General features: G+C 36.5%; 1 protein-coding gene and 1 long non-coding RNA gene across 2 annotated transcripts; both read left to right on the top strand.

Annotated features, from left to right (window-relative positions):
- Positions 1-1,821: 1,821 nt before the first annotated feature.
- On the top strand, positions 1,822-18,774 carry LOC146164359 (uncharacterized). The gene is made up of 16 exons (XM_083380714.1): positions 1,822-1,979; positions 2,133-2,329; positions 2,739-2,968; positions 3,798-3,920; positions 4,627-4,795; positions 6,164-6,412; positions 9,675-9,860; positions 10,787-10,939; positions 11,295-13,355; positions 13,545-13,688; positions 14,065-14,273; positions 15,709-15,798; positions 16,991-17,097; positions 17,435-17,613; positions 18,230-18,364; positions 18,665-18,774. The coding sequence occupies exons 1-16, from the start codon at positions 1,822-1,824 to the stop codon at positions 18,772-18,774; spliced, it is 4,500 nt and encodes a 1,499-aa protein (XP_083236840.1).
- Positions 5,236-6,257, top strand: LOC146164360 (uncharacterized). Its single transcript, XR_014494589.1, has 3 exons — positions 5,236-5,361; positions 5,718-5,799; positions 6,125-6,257. It is a non-coding gene; the product is annotated as an uncharacterized LOC146164360 (long non-coding RNA).

The raw sequence follows: 18,774 nt of genomic DNA, 5'->3' as shown, positions 1-18,774 counted from the left end.
CCGCGATTGTTTTATATTGTGAACAAACAATGGCAATTGGCTGTATAACAAATTTAGTATTTTTTGACAATTGACTGAATAACAAATTGTATTTATTTGTGACAATTGGCTAAATAACAATTTTAGTGTTTTTTGGGGGGCTTGCGTTCCATTTTTTATTAGGTCGCGTGCCACATTTGGCACGCGTGCCGCTTGTTGGACACCCCTGGTTTGGACACGCGTGCCAAATGTGGCACCAAATTTGTTATTCAGCCCATTGTCAAAAAATACTAAGTTTGTTATACAGCCAATTGCCATTGTTTGTTCACAATATAAAACAATCGCGGCAATCACGACAACCAACAAGTACTTCTGATATAGTAACTATGTGGAGGCTAGCTTCACATAATTATATAGCTTGGTGTAAAGAAACAAAAGCTCACCGAGAGGTTTGATGCAGTGATGTGCATTTATACCAGACAGTTTTGTTTTCAAGTTTAAATAAACGTTCTTATTTTTGGTAAAAAGCGCTTTTATGATTAAAAAGAATTGGTTCGGTTACGAAACTTTGGCACGGGAAGAAGTTATAAGATAAAAATTGGTTTGAGTTGGACACCCCTGCATTAGACGAACACTGAAGTATTTCCAAGTGCCAAACCTCCATGCGCTTGCTTTGAAGTTAAATAGAATATTGCATATCAGTATATTGAAGTATTATATGATGGCAGTGATGGTCCGACCATAATGCATATTATATGGGAATGGCAGTCCTGGGCCACGTCGAGTTTGTTTTTTTTTAATTTTTTTTTTTTCTTTAATATTTTTTGTTAATTTTTTTTGTTTTAAATATTTTTTTTTTATATATATATAAAATTGTTTAATTACTTTTTTTGTTAATTTTTTTGAAAAAATTGAAAAAAACAGGATGGCAGTCATGGGCCACCATACTGAAGGTAACATTACACAAATTATAAGACAATAGCATAAACGAATGCAAATTCAAAATTATATGAGGTATGTCGTTGTACTGTATCTTTAAGTTGGTAACATTTTAAATAAATCTTGCTCAGGATCAACCTTAAGTATGTGCTACCGTACTGAGCGACCCCACTACCGTACGACCCAAATAAATCAAACGGCGATCCATATATGGGTCGCTGCCCATAGGTGCGGAACAGAGTAAGATCTATGGGGATTAGTTTGTAGACATCATAAGCTATCGCAAATTGACCAATATTTGTGAACTTTGCTGATAAAATCAATTTGATTTCCTAAATAAACAAAAATTGAATATGCCCCTACTCTTCAAATACTCTTTACTGCCTTGTCAACGCCAAATCGCGGGGCAAAATAACATTTTTCAGTGAATTGTCTAAAATACCCTTTAATAAGCTGGCAAGCGGGGTTGAATATATAGTGAACATGTGGTATTTTAATACAAAAGTGGTATAAATATTAACAGCAAGTAAAGAGCATAGCTTGACAGCTATTTCACTATCAGATCTCACGCATCAGAAAAATTGTTTCCAGTACGATCATTGGAGCTTGAGGTGCAAACCAACCTAAAGAAAAACATGAATCATTTTTAAAAGGAAAATCTCTTGAGAAAGCAGGAGATTTGCAATGCAGCCGTCTGTTGCTTTACGTATTACTATTATTGATTTGGTGGCAGGCAGCGCCTCCCTATACTGTGCCTAATGTATGTGGCGGCCTTTGCATAATTCATCTGGTGAAGCTTGCAGCTCAGACCGACTCCGCAGTAGGGAATAAAAACTGCTCTCAGTAGTTGCTTTTGTGAAAGCTTTATAACTTGTTTTTTTTTAACTGCGTTTGTATTCAAAGATGTCTTTCCGAAGTAAAGCTGTTTATCAATCGCCTCCTGCATTTGATGAATTATCCGGCTTAGATTTGAGTCACTTGAGTTCAGAAGAAAGGACAGCTATATTGGAAGTGGCAGCAAGGGCTAAACAAATTGATCAAGTAGAAACACTGCGTGTAAAGTAAGTATTTCCCGTATTACCTATATATGTTTAACTTCTTTTTGAAGCAAACCGTAAGAGATAATGCTGTTTAGTTATCCGTTTTAGTATTTTTAAGGGACGAGTAGAACAATTAACATATTTATATAGCCCAATAATTAAAACATTTTACAGAAAAATTAAAAAACAGGTGGTTGCACTTTCGCGCCCACCACAAAAGAGTGTCTCTCCGCTTTCCAGGGACAATGAGTATCAAGAACACAAGCCATTTCGGTCGGCCGAACCAAAACAAAATTCACCACAGAAAGGATCGAAAGAAGTGTGTCACAATGCATCTAAAGAAAAAACTTTCACAACAAAAAATCCGAAAGGTAGTAGCCTATACAATCTATACATACATATATCTCACATAAAAATGTGTATATAATAATTGTTTAGTGTTTTTGTCAAACGTTGAAAAAACCTAAATATATCCAACAATGCCAGGCCTTACCGACAGGCCCATTTAATTCGAAATGCTGCGAGATTTTTATTTCCTAGCGCAATATGGCATTCTGATTTTTTTCACTGTTTTTACCGTGTTCTTGAACATCATTAAAGAATGCGAAAGTTTTATTTAAAAATGCGAAAGTTTTTATATGCCTGGCCTTCTATCCAGAGCTCGAAACGTTTGATAACATAGCGACTGATAGCGACAATCGGTAACAATTGTGGAATGTGCATCGCAATATTTTATAGCAAAAATTCATTTCCAGCAAGCTAAATTTACTGTAAAAACAGGACGTGAGAGCAAAACTGAGCGTCATCCGGTTACAGTTTCCGTAAGCAACAATTTGACAATAATTTGTGAACTTTGCGGAAAAAATGGACAACTATCAATTCCGGAAAAAGTGTTGACACACGACAAGATCTTAACGGAAATGAGCCAAGTAAGCAAGCCACACAACTGTACAGCTTGCAATCGTACTGTATGCCAATCCTGTGTCGTGGTTTCTTCTATGCTTCTTAAGGTTGGTTGATAGAGTTAGAGTCTTGATACAAGTTGCACTTTGTCTTAATAATGCAACACGCCATGTACAGTTCAGTCGTTTATATATCTATTTAATGCACGTAGGATGATACTTAGGTTGGTTTACATTTTCATTCAGATGAACTTTCCACGTATTTTTCACGTTAGGAACATTCTTTGTTCAACATGATGTTACGAATTAACTATAATATTTTTAACAATATATATATATAAAAGGCGATTATCTATAAAGTTCAATGTGGTTCTGTAGGCTACAAACTCGTTCACTTGTATTTATAAAATGCATTTCAAAATATATTTATTATAAAACGTCTATAAAGCAACAAATAGTACCGCGTCGTGACTGTGAATGTTTATATATAAGCACTTCGGAACGGTCCACATCAATCAAATTTATCTAATTTAACACGCTTTCTTATTTGGACCGTTGTTGGCCGTGGCATTTTGTTCACTTTTTATAATTTAAAACTACGTTGCAGCTATCACTCTACCTTAGATTGAAACAGCTGGATTAACTCCTTTTAGCCTATTGCGTATATTTTTACATTTTTTATTATAATCATTTTGTTTTAATTTATAATTCAAAATGTGATTAAACGAATCGTTATAATCTCAATTTTTAAGAAAAAAATAATAATAAACAATTTTACAAAATTGCCATAAGCTATATGAATATATTTGTTTGACTATAGCCTTGGTTTAAAATTAACATTATTTTCACAAGCTATAACGGTAATCCCTTAAATCCGTTACTTACTACTATCGATACGCAGCCTTTATTATTTTAATTTGTTCTTCTTCATAAATAGAAAGGTGAAGTGTTTTGCAAGCTTTGCAAAAAACAGCGGGAACTTGCGGTTCGATCCAATGCCTGGATGACCAAAAACACTCAACCCAAAATACAACGAAGCGCAAGTGTTGAATCCACCAAGGTAACATAAACACTTTTAAATTGCGTCAAGTGTAATTTTTTGGAATATCGAGCTTTTATTTTAAGCCATCCACTGCTGTGCAACTTGGAAATTCTATTTGGAGGAGGCGTTCCCTTTCCGAAGAGTCTTATCAGTCGAGACGTACGATGAAGTTGTTTTGTTTAGGTTAATAAATAAACATATTCAAGATAACCTATATATCAATTTATAATGTAATTTTTTATTTCGTTTATAAGCCTAGCTATTTTTGCAAATTTAAAAATAAATTCATAACACAGGCACAACAGTGGAAAAGGAAAGTGTGTCGGAAGCACTGGTGCGACGATTATCTGTCGAAAGGGAGGACAAAAGAATCCAAAATGTTATGGAAAATACGAATTACGTTAAAATAAATTGTCCGAACAAAGGTAACAGTAAAGTAACGACACCTACTGATGGCAAAGACAAAGGCTTGCTTGCCATCGATAAGCAAGGAAGTAAAACTTATTCCGATAAGGACAAACCATCTTTAGAAAAAGTTCGTTTAAAAACAAACGATGATTTAAATTTTGAAGAAGAATGTCTTATTGGGTCTGGAAGTCTTTACGATGTTTGCCAAAATAATGAAAATTCACTCAATAAATTAAACAAAAACGTCAATAAACTTAACGTTTCACCAAAAACTTCAGGTAAAAGAATGAACAGTTCAATTGTGACACCGTTGGAGATAAATTCGGAAAAACCTCCGCCTGATGGTAGCCAAAGACCTGTTATCCGAATAGATGTGGATGAGAAAAAGAAATATGATGATGAAACTGCGGTGAAACACAACACAAAAATGATAGACAAGCTCAAAGAAGATACAGATAAAATTGTACCAGGCGATAAAACTTCAAGTTTGTTAAATGATATCCCGTTTCAAAATAAAATTTTAAAGTCAAATCAATCGGTTATTTCTGCCGAATCAAATAAGAATTTTGCAAATTCTTTAAACAATATGGAAGCGAACAAAGACGTTCTTTCCAACTTTTCACAGAATATGAAGAATATCGCGTGTGGAATGAGCGTGCATAGCAGTTATAACGTAGCCCAATCAGCTGTTCAAACAACAACCAAGCCGCAACTTAACAAGAAAGAAGAGGACATTATAATTTTAGAAACGAATAACTCTTCTACGTCAAACAAGATAACGGAAATAATAAACCAACTGCAAGCAAGTAATATCGACGATGCCAAACTACACCTGGGTTCTATAGATAAAGCTCAGGCTACTATAAATCCTTCTTTGGAACAATCAAGTTCTATCGAAAAAGGTCATCAGGGGACCACTAAAACGAAAAGTAAAAACACCATTAACGACAAAAGAACTTCAATAAATGTGGACAATTATTATGGTACCGGCTCATCCTCTACGTCCAATACTGAACCCCCACATGGCACTGAAAATAAAGCACTTAACCAGGTATGAAATATATTTTGCGATGTAAGTAATTAAACTATAGTTATGTTCAATTCTGTATCCCGGAAATTGACCTTGAGCACCATTTTAAGCAACACTCATTTCTGTTTTTAGAAATACTTTGTTTTCTGAAGTATATAGAGCGTACACCGTGCAATAATACATGATAATCGATTTGTGCGTCTTATGCTAGCGACCATGCGTCTACTGAGAAAATAAATCGATACCAACTTAATTGGTTCATCGGTTTTAACGATCAGGCTTTGAGTTGACTTTCGTTTATGGTGATGTAAAACTACAATGTAGCCTAACTGTTATAAAAGTCAATTATGTTTGTCGACTTTTTTATGCGAACACAGGATAAAACTACATCGAAAGTGTTCCAGCACAGACCTGAAGAAAGCGACATTAAAAAAGAAAGAAGCATACAATCGTTACCAGGTTACCTGTATATTAATTTTTGCGGGTTTATATTGTTTAAAAATACACCTACAATCTTGGAACCTGCACCGCATTAAATATATATTTTGAGCTCAAGAATCCTGCCAGACATATTTGTTAGCAATTTTTGTTGGGATTTTGCCTTTTGAAAACTCCGTTACTTTTGCAAACAACGTCATGTTTTGTTACCACATTGCGATACGCATTAGGCAAAGGCAACATATGCGCCTCCCTGTTTAGAAAGATTTAAGTGTCAACAAGCATTTACAACTAAATATATGTTCAAAAGAGTTTGCTTTATGACTTATCTGCTATCTATATGCAGCAGCACAAGACACAGTGACAACAACATACACGTCGGCAGCAATTCCAACAGGAGAAATTTTATCATCGCAGCCAAAGTGCACAAACAGGAGATTATCGATTGAAAATGGTGATGCAATTGCAATGGCGGGGGAGACAGAAAGAACGTTACCTAGTGCTACGTCAGTGTGTAGCAGTCTTGGCGAAAGCGAAGGACCAGCAGAGTGGAGCGTGGATGATTTAGATGACGGTGATACCCTCTTTCTCGTCACATCCTCCGACCGCCCTGGGAAGGAAAACATTCCTACAGGTATACATTTTCTTATTTTCTATGTGAAATCAACTCCTTCGTTAGATATCCACCTTGTCTATTTAGTTTTGTTGAACACAACTAGGATGCTTGCCGTACGTTAATCAGTCACCAATACCACCAGCGCACTAAGCACTGCTAACAAATCTTAGGGCTATAAGTATAAGATAAGATAATATTACGATTAAAACACACCTTTTATGCACAATTACGTAATATTGTTGCGTTACATAGGCTACAAGTAACCCCCAAAACTTGGGTATTTACAAAGGATATGTGGGCTCATTATCACTATTGCATTTTACGTTGTAATTTGTCCGTGTAAATTTGCTGTCCCCGTGTAAAACTTGCCAGCCTCGTGTATAGCCCATGATTATGATAAATAAATGTGGCAATTAAAATGTAACCAAATAGTAATGTTACACACATCATAACATTAGAGTGCTGAAAATAGCGAACAAAATATTAAAAATTGCATAACATTTTTACTTTGTACCACGTAGTGTTATATGTTCGATAAATAGAAAGTTCATAACATGTAATGTGTGATTTTCATTTCGCGGTGATCGGAAAACATGTAGCCTACAATTGTAAAACATAAAAGGCGCTGGTCGTCCCTTGACTGTTTGCCGCTAACTGTGTCTAAAAGGGTTTAAATAAATGCTTCCTCAAAATAAAGTAACATGTTGTAAGGATATGAGCCCGGCAGTTCATCGACTGGCGTAGTATAAAAGTTTGGCAAAGCTTTTATTATTCTCTTTATCATAAATTATTCTCCGTTAGGTTTAATGTACGATGTCCGTGTCAATTGTAAGGGATACCTTATAGCAGTATCTTAAGGATACTTACGACCCGTGTAGTAAACCGCCGCAATAAACCTGATATAACTCTGCCTACATTTCGCGTGTAAAAGCAATTAAGCTTTAACCCGTGACCAATTAAAACAGAAATTTGCTATGACCATTTTTAGGAGTATATTACAACTACGCGCGCTATTTTTCTCCATCTATTTTATTTTTTGTTTCTAATTGGGAGTATCGGAAGCCTCTCGCCTATTAGACGGATGAGTATTGCACATACAATGTTACTATTGCCATAATTCTTGACAAAAATTGCTGAATCTTGGCCTAAAGTTGATAACGCAGGGGTCGGCATCCTTTCGTATGCAGTGTGCCAGTTTATGAATAATGTTAAAATATCAACAACTCGCGTGCCAAACATTTTTCTGCGATTTAGATTTGTTTTGCATTGGCAACCAGGACTGTGGAGTTGGGTAAAAACAACCCGAGTCCGAGTCCGGCCAAATGTTCTATCCCGACTCTATAGCCTGTATGTTATCCTTTTACGTAACTAAAGTAAGATAGATATTTAGCAATCCACTAATAGGGCAAAAACATGTCACCATGTGCTATTCCATGTCACCATGTGCTATACTTAACAATTCGCTGTTTGCTACCTTATCAGTTTCAAAATTTACATGCGCACTTCGGGTGGTTTTACCTATAGTATTACTCAAATTCTGAGTCCGACTCGCAGCCCTGCTGTAATCTGCTAATTTACAAGTGATCTGACCATAGGCGTAGCCAGGGGGGCCCCACGGGCCATGCCCCACCAACTTGATAAATATTGTACTCTTAATAATTTGTTTTGTGGCTTTTATGAGCAGTACCACAACAGTCGATCACAGGTATACCACAACTTCAGTTGTCATGCACTGTTACGTCACAAACGATGTATTAATTATTACGTTTGCTTTACGTAATAATGTAGTTTTACTACTTTTTAGTCATCTTGTTTTTGCTCGAAATGTTTTTTGAGTATTGCGTTAACACTTTCAGTTGCTACTCGAAACGGTTTGCTAGTATATTTGTTTGTGTTCGATACGCAGTTCATACAATGGCAAAAGCTAAACAAAAAAGTTCAAGCTTTTTGCCCCCCAAAATGTTCGGCTGGCTATGCCACTTGATCTGAAATCTGATTTATGTATCTTGGGAGAAGCCTTTCAACCTAATTTCACAAGTTAAATTCTGTGAATATACCCTAAACCTGCTGAAAAAAACGAACTGTCACGAACATAATAGCCTACTGTGTTTGCTATTAACTATCAGTTTCGCTTTTAGCTTGGTTTCTCAGTCGCACAAAAACACACGTGCTTACTTTTAATGTAGAGTGCCCTGATTAACCAGTGATCTCTATAAAAGTTTTCCTCGTAACTTTTAATATAGAATGACCTGCTTTAACTCAGTAAACATCACGCCACTTTCGGGTTATTGTGAAGTCGTCAGCAACAATTAACGCCAACAGAAAATAATATTAAATACAACAATTGAATACATTTATTTGTGACACGAACACTGCAGAACTCGAAAATGTGTGCAACCATTTAGTTAGTGCTGGTGATGTAATAATAATGTTAATGATGTAATGGTTGCACTTTGTTGAGGCGAAATAACGTGCGCGTTAAATCATTCGGCGTGCCTTCAAAAATCATCTCGCGTGCCAAAAGTGGCACGCGTGCCAGGGGTTGCTGACCCCTGCTATAACGCATTTTGTCCAAGGCAAGCACGTTTTACGAGGGAATGGTACTTAGGCAACTTAACGTAGTTAAGGAAAGTGCGAATTCTGCTTCTAGCATCACACGTTAATGCCTCGCCCAATAACGCTTGATTGACACTCAATTATTAGGCGAAGGTTGTCGCGAGACACGAAGTAACTGGCCGCCCAAATAACGCTAACACTACACTATAAGGTTACATTTAAAGCGAGCACTGTAAGTATAACATACACACTTATTGTGCACAATTAGGCGTATCCATCAGCGATAAAACATAAATTATATTGGTTCCAATTACCCGAAATAAACGGCAGAATTAGATACGAATCCCATTTAACATCGAATCCAGGATCAGATATTCTACTTTGAACATCCCTATTGTCCTACGATTGATGTTCCATTTTTAAGTTTTTATCAATCTATTAACAATTCGTTAGACAAAGTATTTCAATATCGCGATAAAATGACAAAATATGTTTGTGTATTTTAAATTTGTTTTGTTTTTAGAAAACATGCTTCCGTAATTACTTCACTGGCAAGTCTTTATACTCCAATGGCAATGTTATTAATATGTCCTCTGACAGACTGTATGAATTATTTAGTGAAAAACGGTTTCACCTTGTTTGTGATTTATGGTCTACTGTTTTCCCGAATCATTCAACATGTCGTATCTAATAAAACTAAGAATAAAACTTTCTTTTCTTTAAGGAATCACCCGGCCGAGAGAACTGCGACAAGTCAATACAAATGTTCATTCTCAGTTTAGCGACGTCGATGCACCAAATTCAAAAAACAATATTGATGTGGAAAACAGCAATACAAAATGTAATGACTTTGATTTGTTTCTACGCGATGAAGAAAAAGCCATGAAGGAACATGACACTGAAACTCGTGGTAATTAAAGGCAATCCAGATATAATTTAAAATAAGAAAATAAAAAAAATCGCGTGTGCGACCAATCGTCCAATCGTCGCTATGATCTGACTTGTGTTTGACTGAGGTGCCCCTACTAGATTGAAATTAACAGCAAATCATTCACTTTATTGTACCTATACTGTAACCATGGGCGCAGTTGTGGTTTGGCAATTGAAAATGGATGAAGCGTTCGCGTAAACGGCGTTTTTTCATTCACAATCACAATGAAAATCTTTAATAAAATACAAATGTATTTGTTAATTTACTTTATGGAGCAATAATAATAGGACCATTGAACTCTTCAATTCATGTTCATGTTTAAAATATGCAATGAATTGTAAAACGCAGCAGAATTCATTCAGATATACTAAGTTGCAAAATTTTCATTGTTGATGGTTACAGGACATGCATGGCGTTTTAAAGCTGTGGGGATTTTTTTAAATGCATACATATTGCATGTATAAATAAGGTTTGTGGATTAACGTACAGTGAAAATTGCCAAGAATTATGGGAAATGGCCTCGTGTCTATTTGGAACGGAACACCCTAACAGACAATGTAAAATACCGCCAACTAATATGTCGTAAATTGTTAGTACAAAATATTGCACCCATTAAGTATAGGGGTTTTAAACTGCATGGTGTCCATGAACCCCTTAGTGATATGTGGACTAGTTTAGGGGTCCCACGAAGGCCTATAATTTAAAGCGTGTATTATTTAAACAGATGAATTGATTTTTCAAAAGAAAATTTCCGCAGTATTATGACTTCAATTTATGATACCAATTCTAAAAACTTCGACCTTGGTCAATGCCAACCGAGAAACAACTTAGAAGTCCGCGATAAAAAAGTCTAAGAATCCCAGATGTAGTACAATTATATCATTATGGACTTCTCTATTTCTAAGGTTTAAAACGACTTTCGTCCATTGTGAACCTGTCAGCCAAACTCCAGGAAACCACTTTCAAAAGTGATCAACAGCCTTTAGAATATGGCGGAACATTTGACAACACAAAATGTTTCCTCAACTCAGATTATACTACATCGAAAATAAAGAAAGGTAATGCAATCTTTGATAAACAACTGATAGATTCGTTATAGTACTCAGTACTTTAGCACTAAGACGTAGATAGACAATAATTGTTAGTAAATAAAACTATTTTATCGCCAATATGCGTTACATATTTTAAGATGAACAATGTGAAGACGCCAGAGCCACTGTTAAAAGTAAGACTTGTTCTGGATCACAGAAACTATGTATGCCGGAAAACGAAGGAGCCAACAATAGTGAGTTAGAAAATATATGTAATCTGTCACTTAGGATTATTGTAAATCCGTAGCTGCAAATGAAAACAGTAGAAAAATAAAAAAACATTTCAAATACCTCAGGCATTTATTTTACTCATGTACTGCAGGTAAAAACCGATCTAAAAGCAACACAACTGGTCAAATCGATACATCATTGCAAACAACGCCTTCGTTAATCAATGGTAGATCTAAAGAAGTCAGCACACTCGTTAGGCCTGTACCAGCAAAACGCTATTCTACCGGAATTCCGTCAATAACAGTATCATCGGTTGGCGAAGCATCCAAAGTGCTTAAAATCCCACCAGAACGCAACTTTGATGTTGACAAAAATACTCTACCTGCTACCAAACAAACACCCAACTATAAAGAAAATAACTATGATAATGATGATGATACTAAAAGCCTTTCTTCATCGGTTTATGTCTCCAAGTTTGGATCCAAGGTTCTACAACCTGCTCCGCGTCCCATTAGGTCGTTATCTCCACTTGCATTATCCAACAACGATATAAGTTGCAACAAATCGCAAAACGAGAAACCGAACCAACAAAAGGTTTATGCTTTGCACAAGGCCGGTTATTTTGAGAACGACAGCGAAAGTGAAGTAGACGACGATGACGAGGAAGAAAAAGAAATGCTTAGATATTCAAGTTCGGTCCCTGTTCACCCTGAAGAAATGGAAGAATCAAGTTCCACCAACTCCGTCGTTTCATCCTCACCAAGAATGTTTTTCCGTCGGACGACTTCCACAGACAACTTCGAAGAGTTACTAAAGCGAGCCACAGAGACACCAAGGATACGTAAATCCTCCGCTAACTTACGCCCTGATAAGCGCAACTTTTCGCGTTCCGGATTAAAAAAGAAATCGGACGTCGACGGTTCGTTCATGGCGCGATCGGTATCTCTGTCACCACCGAATGCGGCGAAACTTGAAACTGAAATAACCTCTCGACGAAAGTCAGCACCGGTAATATGCAAATCAACTCCAGACTTAGCACACATAGATCCTAGGTCACCAGTGTCACCTACCACAGGATCGTATTCCTCAATCCCTTTTTTCAACCCGTCATCTAATTCCAAAAAGAGTGTGGTGGTTAGTTTTACAAATACAGGATCTGATGCTAACAACGATATTGGTTTCAGCAACTTGGCCCGTTGTGTCTCATGTGGGGTGCTACCTGAATCATCAAGCATTGCGAAAAACAACAGTGTTTCAGTATGCACCTCTATGGACACAAGCGTAAAAGTCAATCCTCCTCGATCTTTACAAATTAATAAGGGTGGAAGTATGTCTGTTAACTCCTCTACACAAGTAACGCCAGATAAACCGACAACAGGCTTTACGTCCTTTTTGCCATCCTTCGATTTATGTCAACTCACTGCTCTTATTGAGGCCCTAAGGAACGTACAAGGTTTTGGGACGTTAGGTGAAGCAAAGGAAACTGAGGAGAAAAAAAGATCTTCCCCACTCCGAGCTACGATATACAAAAATGTTTCTACAGAGACGTCAGTTACAGGACACGTCATAATAGCACCTAAAGACCGGGTCCTTCAGTGTCGACCATACGAAAACTACAAAGGTTTGATGCAAACACCCACTCTAAAGCGCAATAGTGCCAATGCTTGCATAGGTACACAAGACATATTAGGGTTTGCTGATCAACCATCTAATATGGATTCTTATTACTCTCATGTTGAATACTCAAATAGAAATTATGCACACAACCTTATACATCCTCCTCTACCACATCAAAAATACTACCCCGGCCAGGAATCTAAGATAGACCAGCACAGTCAGCAACACTCGCAGTACGGATTTCACCACAACCATCAACGGCATCACGAAATTTATGAAAATGGAGAGCCTCGTGACCATCATTTGTATGTTGATAAAAACACTTACTTTAAGCGATATTCGCTAAACTCTGATAAAGAGGAACCACCTAATTGGTACACGCCTCCTGTCAATTACCCATCTATGTCGATCGGAAATATGCAAGGGGGTGAATTAGGCAAAATTATAAGCGACGACAGTAGAAAGTATTCCAACCCAACGCACCATCTATTACCCAATAGATCATGTGGAATAAGTCTTCCAGAAAACGGTGAACTGATGATTAAACCCAACCAGACTTGGCCTGAATCCCAAATTTCATTACTGGACTATAAAGGTTATAAGCATATGTATTAAAATATTCATGCTATTAACTTTTTTATATTTATCATATTTAATTTTTTTTTTAATTTTAAAGCTATTTATTTTTACACCAAATACCGTGCAAGTTAATCATAACAAATGCCATTTAACTCAAAAGTTCTATGTCAATTTTTCACAAACTTCTGTGTCAATTTTTGTTTAGTGCCAGGTACGCTTATGACACTTCCCAACGACAACTTCAGTTTACGACGTTCCGCTTCCGTTCCAGCAGTGGCGCCACAGAACCAGATCACACCTCTTCGCAATCGTTTTCAACCTAATACACAATCGGTCGACTCAAACCAAAGCAACACAGCGCACAAAATGCTATTACAAGATAATGTTACAAATGGATATTCGACATGCGGGGAATTTGATAATCAGTCGCTTTATTCCAGGCACGGTCACTGTGGAATGTATGGCACAAACATACACGGTACGTCCATGCGTTTTTCTGAAAGATTATGTAAATCAAACAACCAGCCATTTAACAACAAAAATTATAATTTTGCCTTATTAAAATCAAGATTTTTAACCTTGAAAAACTTATGAGGTTCCTTAGCGAAAATGTGAATATTCCATTTTTTTTATTTATTATCTCTAACATTACTGCGGTCAAATGGGTCCTCGTATTCTCTTATAACGGAAACTATTTATCTTTTCAATTTACCAATTTCATATAGGTAATGGACACCACATGTCGTCGCTAGATGAATCAATCGATGAAAATGATTACACGCAATTGAAATGTGGAATCCGGCGATCGTTGTCCAAACGAAGTCTTCCTCAACCTCCAGAAGAGGATGAATTTAGATGGAGATACAATAACAACAAAAGATTCAACACTCTCTACTCAGTTAACCATAATAGAAGTCACGTCCACGGTAACTCAGTGTTTTGTAAAAATTCGCTACAATAACACTTTAATGAATGAATTAACATTAGGCTAAGAATATCCTACCTTCAAATAGAGTTTGATAATAATATACCTCAATAATTAAGGCAAGTGTGATTGATATAGCACAATCTAGTTAACAGCGATAACTATGTGGCGATCATTTTTGACTTACGAAAAAAAATTATTTAAAAAACATTGTTTAGTTTTTTGGTAAAGGTTGCCTTGTTGCATAGGCCTATGCGTTTTCTTTGTTGCTATAACTACTTCATATTTGTCCCGTTGGTCAACAAACGTTTTTCACATAGAATTGTTTTACTGTAAGACAATGCTTTTCAACCTTTAACAGAACCGTCCGCCCTGTATTATTTTGGAAAATTTTCATCCGCACGAAACAAGGACACTAAGTTCGCAACCTTTAGTTTTCCCTATTTGTGAAATAACAATGAAAAGATTTGTGTATTAAAACCGCCAGTTTAACCGATATAAAACAGATAGCTTAAGCTGCAATGAACCACTGAGAGACTATATTACTGTAGCTGAACGCATAAGTGGGCGCACCAGTTTATTTGATCACGGTATCACACATAATGAAAAATAATACCATGCATCATTTTCACCCGCACATTCATCCGCACGACGTTCGTCATCCGCACTACAATTTTTTGTCATCCGCACAAGTGCGTACCATACCACGTGTTGAAAAGCACTGCTGTAAGAACAGACAATAGCGACTATAATGCGATTTTAATTAATTATAAATAATAAAATGCAATTCTCGTTTAAATTCTTGTTCATATTATGGTTGTCAAGAACTTATGATTGATACCTTAGCTTGGTCAAACAGATAAACAAAAGCACCAATCATGTTAAAATAAAAACAAGAATTTTTATCTAAGAGATCTTTTAAAATTTAACCATGATACCCAGGCAATAATGGTCCCTGTGAAGGGCTAATCAGTGTACTGATGGAGATAAGTTTGCATATACTTTTTTAGAAGGATAATTCACTAGGGCCAGAATCAAAATGAAAATGATTCATACTTATTTGCACGAAGCGTGTAAATTTCTGGATTTCGGTATATCAAATAAAAAATAAACTTAGGAGGATCATTGGCCCGTGGCTTTGTTTGCATCTGTCCACATTTACGCCGTACTGCATTTTTTTCGCTTTTCGGCTCAGTATTTACGATCTACGTAGGTTTGTTTGCCAATTAATAAATTGCATTCTATCGTTATTGAAAGTAGTCATCGTGTCGGTTTCCCAGGTTGAACCCAAACGGCTGCCCAATAAAGTTGTTATCGCGATGCTCTGCAGATGTCGTCCAATTGACAATTAAAAAAGCAAAAAAACAAATTTATCCTTTTTTTTGAAAAAGCGAACTACGAACACACTGTGATATTACATGTTTGAACAGAAAAGTTCTGTGAGGCCGAGCTCAGTACCGCAGCTTCAAGTGGAATACGTCAAACCATGGAAGATCTGGACCAAGAGGAGAAAGAACTTGACATGAAACTACGAGTAAGCTATGGCAAGGCGCGGATCTAGGACTAGAGTTTTGAGTTTGAGTTTGATGGGGGCATGATTATTTCGGAAATTTATACGTTATAACACCGTCACAAATTTACGTTATAACGTGGCTCACACAGTTACGTCAAAACGTGCATTTATTAGATGTTGTCGATTTGTACATATAGATGTTGTCGAGTGCAAAGCGAAAACATGTCTTATATTGTTTACGTTGCTAATATTTTTAACTTTCTAAGGTGCGAGGAGAAGCACGACGGCCTTTTTAAAAACATGGGCTAAAATAATGCTTCTTAAACTTTTTTAGTTTAGTTCACCCCTAGCATCTATCTCCAGAAAATTTTATTCACCCTGGGCTGAACCATTCACCTGATTAAAAAACACTGCTAAAACATACTAGTTATAGTAGTAACATAACTGGGATTCGCGTTTACGTATTTTTATGCCTCCCCCCCTGGATACAGTTTAATTAGTTTACCAAAGTATTTCAAACCTTACTGGTCTATACCCTTGCTACAAAACACACTAGGTCAGGGATTCCTCGCATTTTTACAAGATGAATGTAAAGCACGAATTTTGATTTTGTGTTTTTGTAATACCGAACATTCTTTTCAGGCCAATCACCTTTAATCGTGTATTTGCGTATTGACTGCAACATTAACTTTCTCTTTTTATCCATAAACCAGGGCCTATATATACACCATAATATTATGAAACGTACAAGTGCCAACAACATATTGGCAATGATATAACTTATTCCCAGCGCTTGTTTGACGCGCGCCAAACTGAATCAGAATTGATAAATGTAAACGTTAACTCATAATTAACTGGTACAGTTTTGTAATAATTAATTAATTGGCACGCATGATGAAATGATTTCTGGAAGCATTTTACTACTACTGCTGTTCGATACGGAACCATTGTGCGACGCACTTAGAAGATTAAATGGACGCAGCAGGGCGTCGCGACGTACAATTTGAGATCCTCTCGTTTAAATACCGTACAACGCATAGCCAGATGGTAATTCCGAGCATTCATTAAGTAATTGAACGACCAAATTTAGAAAGTTTTGTAAATGTGTTTTAACAATGGGGGTAAACTAATGTCATTATAAGCTCAGATTTTGTGTACGATAATTTAGTGATGAAATGTAAAATTTTTACAATATTTGTTGCACATTCACAAGTATCTGGAACTTGGCCGACAAAGTGTTTCCGGATCTCATTCATCGAATATCTCGTCTGGTTTCCAAACAACTTCTAAGTCTGCAGAACAACCCGAAGTCAGTTGCGTGTAAGTATTCCACTAGTAAAGTATTTTATTAAGGTTCCGGTATATGTCAGATATATGTTACAAAATAATCAGGTATATGTCACAATATAATATTTTCTGTTAGGCTACGAACGAGCATTGTTTCCAAGTTGCGATTCCGAACAATTCCATTTTCCAAATTTTACATTTATTTCATTACTCAGTAGCCAGTCTCCTAGCAACTTATTCTTATTAGGTTGTTTCTAATAGTTACGTCTCGCATTGCCTGAAATAACTATTTTATTCCATTTTTTGTGTGAGTATTGTTACAGTGTTTCGTACAGTGTTACTTGATGCCAACAATGTTTTCCAACTGCAGAAATACAAGTAGAACTGAAGAGGATTTCCTTTTGGCTGTGCAAAAACAGCCAGTATCTCGTCAAACCCGAGTAGTCAACCTTGCCCAAAGCGGTGAGCCAAATCGGAATCCCAAGCAGCGTAATTACGTCATTGTCGATGACGTTATGCAAATTGTTAACAGTGGAGTCAGCAGAGACGGTATATCCACCAACGTTAACCAGTACAATAGACTCGAATCGTCAGAACCACGCCTTTCCAGTAACAGGGTGCCTAATTATTCCTATATTAACGAAAACAACAGTCAAATAAAAGATGAACCTTCTTCTACTAATGAAACATTCAACTTTGGTCATCGAAATATTGAGAATGCTTATCAGAATAATGTATCAATAGCAATTCCATGCAAAAAACCCGATCGGTCACAAATAACTGGAAAGTTTCAATCACCCAATAGGCACCAGTCATACCAAACACAATTTGCTATGCAAGAGCAGGAACCAATGTCAAGTGCATACGTGCGAAGTCAAGCTCAGTCATATTCACAGCGCAATACAGAAATTACGAATAAAAGTACAGACCCTGTAAATATAAAATCCCTCACAAACGATGAATATTTCTGCAAAACCAGGCGAGAACAACATTGTCCTTCGTTCATTCAAGCACAGTTGCCCTACCGTAAGTAGAAGTTTAAAATATTAAAACGTAATTCAACTAAACTAACTTGAATAATAAATTAATCATAACGGTTATTATCAGGAATTGAGTATTGGTATACATAAAACTTTTTCAGTTATATTTTAAACAACACTTGCAGGAAAAGGCATCAACGCCAACGAAGCCCGATTTCGTCGAGCAAAACATGACGTGAACCGTAAACTTGCAGTTACAAGCTCACCTGCTGGAAATCAGAGGGATGACGATATGCGAACAGTTGTTTCCGACACGGAGGGTATATTTGACGTATACTAACAATTTGTTGTTCAAGTGTATTAAAATAAAGAAAAGATTAACAAACAGCATGTTTTTCGATTTTATCAGGGGTGAATCCAGGGGGGCACTTGGCCATGCTCTATTATGTTTTTAATATGTCTAAGCCTATTTCATAAAATGATTTTAGCCAAACGTTTCCACATTTTGCATTGAATATACTAAACAAGTGTAAAATTACAGCTAACGTAAATTTTAAAGATAGTAATAATATATATGCTTATAAAAACACATGTAAACCAGATACACATGTTTTTATAAGCGTACACCCTGCGACAAGAAATGAACGACTGGTTTGACAAGCCAGAAGAAATGTCTCCCTACGCCGAACTCTCGAACGATCAACAAGATAACAGAAGAAACCTTCACTAA

The sequence above is a fragment of the Ascidiella aspersa genome, chromosome 2 (assembly GCF_963924565.1).
Source record: "Ascidiella aspersa chromosome 2, kaAscAspe10.2, whole genome shotgun sequence".
NCBI lineage: Eukaryota > Metazoa > Chordata > Ascidiacea > Phlebobranchia > Ascidiidae > Ascidiella > Ascidiella aspersa.
Note: the sequence above shows the minus strand (reverse complement) of the source record. Positions and strands in the feature narration are given on the sequence as shown.